This window comes from Elaeis guineensis, chromosome 3 (assembly GCF_000442705.2).
Source record: "Elaeis guineensis isolate ETL-2024a chromosome 3, EG11, whole genome shotgun sequence".
Classification (NCBI taxonomy): Eukaryota; Viridiplantae; Streptophyta; class Magnoliopsida; order Arecales; family Arecaceae; genus Elaeis; species Elaeis guineensis.
The window spans coordinates 106,739,493-106,744,110 of record NC_025995.2 but is presented as its reverse complement, the minus strand read 5'-3'; the positions used below and the strand labels follow the sequence as shown (position 1 = coordinate 106,744,110).

At 38.8% G+C, this 4,618-nt stretch overlaps 1 protein-coding gene across 4 annotated transcripts; it reads right to left on the bottom strand.

Annotated features, from left to right (window-relative positions):
- Positions 1 to 43: 43 nt before the first annotated feature.
- Positions 44 to 2,837, bottom strand: LOC105041139 (alpha-1,3-arabinosyltransferase XAT3). 4 transcript variants are annotated; one of them, XM_010917973.4, is made up of 5 exons: positions 2,485 to 2,837; positions 2,300 to 2,389; positions 1,930 to 2,070; positions 1,570 to 1,692; positions 44 to 1,338 (listed from the first exon to the last, which is right to left on the bottom strand). In XM_010917973.4, the coding sequence occupies exons 1-5, from the start codon at positions 2,624 to 2,626 to the stop codon at positions 155 to 157; spliced, it is 1,680 nt and encodes a 559-aa protein (XP_010916275.1). In that variant the 5' UTR covers positions 2,627 to 2,837; the 3' UTR covers positions 44 to 154. The 4 variants fall into 4 exon arrangements, with proteins under 4 accessions (XP_010916275.1, XP_010916274.1, XP_010916276.1 ...); XM_010917972.4 differs by having other exon boundaries at positions 1,930 to 2,076; positions 2,485 to 2,836; XM_010917974.4 differs by having other exon boundaries at positions 1,930 to 2,076; positions 2,300 to 2,377; positions 2,485 to 2,834.
- Between the last annotated feature and the right edge of the window lie 1,781 nt (positions 2,838 to 4,618).

The following is a 4,618-nucleotide window of genomic DNA, read 5'->3' as shown; positions in this document are numbered from 1 at the left end:
ATGTGTGCAATTAACATATAAAGAAAGGGATTATTATATAGAATAAGAAAAACGAACGAAACCTTTTCTTTATTGAAAACAAATAAAAATAGGGAGACAATAATTAACTAAAAGAGTGAATACCGACGATACAACCGATGCCTTTATTCTATTGTTAATGGATGAGCTCGAGGGCTTTCAGCAGAACAGGTCTAAACCTTCTCAAATCAAGCTTCACACTCTGTTCAATCATGTATACTTTATACATAGCATTCCATCCTTGCTTGTGAATTGACGGGGGATCTTTGATCACAGGGTGGTCTCTAGGATACAGATCTATCAGAGTGCTCTCTTCTAGACTCATACCATATTCCATGTACTGCAGCTTCATGTTCCTGGCTGGGTCCCCATAGTCATAGTTAGCTACCCATTCCAACCCACCCCACGGGACTACCTGGATAAACACTGCATTCCTTGGAAGGAAAATCATATTTGTGAGTCCGGCCCCATGCACGCCCATCATCACATCGCATGAGTTAATGATGCGTGCAAATTCAGCAACTTCGGTCTCAGACGTGGCCTCTGCTCTCAGCACCTCATAGCCCAACCCCTCGGCCATTTTAACAATTTCCCCGACATTAGTAAGTCTTCTGGTTCGGTGTCGATCGATGATTACAAGCCTTGGCTTCTTCTCAGGATGTTCTCCCATCTTGATGGGCGAATCTCGATCAAGAGAGTAGGCACCCCTCAAAAATTTTATGAAGTCGACAATGGAATACCCATCTGGATCTCTCAAGGGGTCGATGTACATATCTTTATAGCTTTCGAGGCCGACGATCGCATGTGGGTAGCAACGAACTTGATCATCGTTGTCGAAATCAATAATTTCATATCGACCCAGCCTTTTCAGAATGTGGCGGTACTTGTGCACCCACTCAAGCTGTATATTGCTTATGAATAACTGGGCTTCTCCATTAAATTGTCGCGAAGTTATGAAGAGAGGAAGCAAAACATCAGCGAAGTCATGGTATAGGTTTCCGGTGAACCCACCAATCGCGAAAATAACGGCCGGGATGCTATGATTAAGGGTGCAACGAGGGGCATCAGTGCTATTTGACATTTTAACAGACACTTCCCTGATTTTCTGCATCGCGGGCTTGTGGGACTTACGAGTGTAAGGTTTAACTCCCCACGATTCATTTGGTTCTGGATTTCTCATTTGATTAGAAGTAACAAACACCACAGAGGACGACTTCCCATGAATCCTGACGTCTCCTTCCATTTTACAGACATCAGATCTTGGACCAGAAAAATCGCATATTGGCTTCCTTTGAGGCTTGGCATCCGCACTCCTTTCACCTTTACAAAGCCAAAAAAAAAACCCGACATTAGACACTGGTCCTTGGAACCAGAAGCTCGGAGAGCTATACTCCTCACATGCTTGACACATCCAACCCGACTATTTTGAGTCAGTCATTCACTGTGTTATGATAGTTATTTTGGCGGAAATAACATGCTGGATATCTATAAATGCCAGTTTAAACCATTGGGACTCTGAGATTCAATTTAGAAAGACGACCAATAACATACCTGCTTGCTTGGGATTGATGATATCTTCTTTCTGAGTCGAATCACCACTAGTTGAAGAACTTTTGTCTGGGACCCTTTTTTCTCCATCCTGCTCGTGCCTATCCTCTCCGATGTTTCCATTCCCTGTAACAAAGAAGAATAGCGTACCCTTTGAAGTGAGCTACCTAAAGTAAAATTTCGTCGACCCGTTTAGCTCTGCAAAATCAATCAGTTAGGGTTGCATGATACAAACTACTTGAAATCCAAATCTGTCCGCTGTATTATTGATTTGAAGCTGGGACTACTTGCTGATGGAGCCCAGTCAACTCACACATATTTTGAGCTGTGATATTAATATGAATACTCTAATCATTGGCTCACCTAGTTTCTGAGTACTACTTGCATCCAGCCTTCCAGAGGAAGCATCATGAATTATAGATGATGAACTCGGTTGCACTTTAATAGCATCATTCTTCTTGAGCAGATCTGATCCCGGATTCTCCTCTGTCGCATTTCTTAGTCCTGCATCTTCTCAGTGATTGTAATGTTGTAAGTCATGGCTGTCAAAGAACCCAACAGATCTTAAGAGAGAAACAGAGCTTGCCCCATATAAGGTAAGGATCAAACTCAAAGACTCGTCATGATAATTCTCACTTTATCCAAACAAGTTTCGAGACCTATATGAATCAGAGGATCGGTTTGGGCAATGACAAATAATAGTTGCCAACTTGATGTCATATTCTGGTCTTACCTAGCTGTGATGAATTCATCTTGTTTTCCACCATGGGACTGGTAGGAACTCCATAAGCTGATGCTGCTCGGGACTCAACTGCAAAACCAACTGGAGTTGCATGAATTTCCAGGCAATGCTAAATTTAGATTGTCATGCAACAGCTTCAAACAGCGAGATTATCAGTTTGGTTGAAAGTGACTTACCAGTTAGGAGAGGAGTTACGGAACGATCAGACATGGAGATGTAGGTGAACAAGGCGAGAAAGAATCCGACGAGCAATCCTAAACTGAGCGATCGGGGTTCAATTCGACCTACGTTCCTAACCAACTCCTTCTCATGCTCCATCTTCCAGATACCAATGGCCCTTGATCTCCTCCGAAACACCTTTGTCCCGGATGAATTTAACAGAAAGCTGGTGACCAGGCTCTCTTTATTGCTTTCGCCCGTTGGTCAGGCCAACTAGCTACTATTTTTCCGCAATTGTCCCAATTATTGTACATGGTCAGCTGTTGTTTGTGGAAACAAGGCTTTGTAGAGGACACGGACGAAATTGAAGTCTTTGGTAGGGAAGTTCTATGGCTTAGCACGAAACGCTGAGGCGGCTTTAAGTTGAGACACCGTAGATTACGGAAATGTGTTCATCGTGATTGACCTTGTTTGGCTTTACTTTCTCGAGCACGTTGTACCCAGCTTCCGAGATGAAAGAAAATTTGCGGGCTGACTCTAGATAGCGTAGCCGCAAATGTATTGTTGCAAGATTTACCTATTAATTAATATCAAATATGAATAATAACAAACAATTATATCCAGAAAATTTAAGGATATAACGATTTATGTGGATATGCCAGCTTCACTTATATGATCTAAATAATGCATCTACTATAATGAGTACTATTCGAATCTGGACCTGATGAAGAAATTAATACACTGTGAACAACTATGCTATACTGGAGCAAATAGAGGCCACGAGACAGTCTGTCTTTAAGTATAATGAGAGAATATTTTGAAATATTTAAAATTCTATCTTCACCAAAATATTTAAAATCATATAAATATTCAAAAAAATTAAGTTTTTTCTCAAATCCTTTACATGTCGGATATCAGACAAGATCTTAACAGTACCATTATACATCTTGATCTAAATTGTTTCTATACCAGCAACTTTATAAGATATATTATTTCTCATTAGCACAATACCATCATCAATAGGATGATAAGTGAAAAATCAATCCTGATGATGATACATATGATATGAACATATTAAATCAAAAATTCAAACATCTTCAGATAAATTGATAGATATTAAGAGGACATCGACACTATAGAACTATTCTTTGCTACACTAACTGAATCACCAGCATTGAAGACATTATCAGGCTTCTCCTTCTTTTCTTTGGGTTTAGAATACTTAGATTACCAGTGCCTTCTTTCTTATAGTTATTGCATTTGCCTTTCATCTTTTTGGATTTTTCAATCTCAATTTTGCAACCATCACGAAGAAATCATGAAAGATAAAAAATAGAATCAACAAGTAACCAAAAATCCAAAATCGATCTGACAAATAAACCTAAACAAATATAAATCTCTAGCTCTGATATAAGTTTGTTGCAAAATTACTTATTAATTAGTGTAAAATTTGAAATAATAACAAATGGTCATGTGTAAAAAAAATAGGACAACGATTTATGTGATTCAGTCTTTGACCTATGTATACAGGTGAAAATGAGGAGAAATTTCACTATATCAAAAAGATAAAGTATAAAGAATATGTGGTGGCTCAAATAATAAAAGACGACCTTTCTTAGGATGACCCCTCCTATAACAAAAAGCATGATCACAATATATATATATATAGTCATCAAACTCTAAAACAAAGAGAAAAGATCAAAATACTCAAATAGACTAATTAAAGTCTAAAATGGATTGGATTCATATCACGGGTCATACCAAATTTAAGCCACACTCAATAATATTTGTAGCAAAATTCTAGGTCATGTCCGACAAGAAATGGGAAAGGGCCAAGCTTGATGGCATTTTTTGATAGGAATGATGAATTGTTCTGGAAGAAAAAAAGGTGAAGTAAACTACATCCCAAAGAAATGTACGATTGACTTACCAAAAAAAAATATATGATTTTTTGTCTTGTTGATAATGAGATTGCGGTTGCCTCAAAAAGATAATGAGACTTGGGAGTGAAATGAAGATTTTGAATGGGTATGGAAAGATCCCTGTCTTCGCTAGAGTCTATTGCTTGTGATGGAGAATGCTTTGGATGGGGATTCCTTGTGAATCTATCCTTGCCAGAAGGGGACCAGAAACCAGTGGCAGAGGTATTAT

What these genes read in the sequence shown, in the direction of transcription:
- LOC105041139 (XM_010917972.4), bottom strand. Translation starts at nt 2,626, where the DNA reads ATGGAGCATGAGAAGGAGTTGGTTAGGAACGTAGGTCGAATTGAACCC. An exon ending in GATGAATTCATCACAGCTAG is followed by an intron (nt 2,077 to 2,299) that starts GTAAGACCAGAA and finishes ATCACTGAGAAG; the next exon opens with ATGCAGGACTAAGAAATGCG. An exon ending in CATCAATCCCAAGCAAGCAG is followed by an intron (nt 1,339 to 1,569) that starts GTATGTTATTGG and finishes GGCTTTGTAAAG; the next exon opens with GTGAAAGGAGTGCGGATGCC.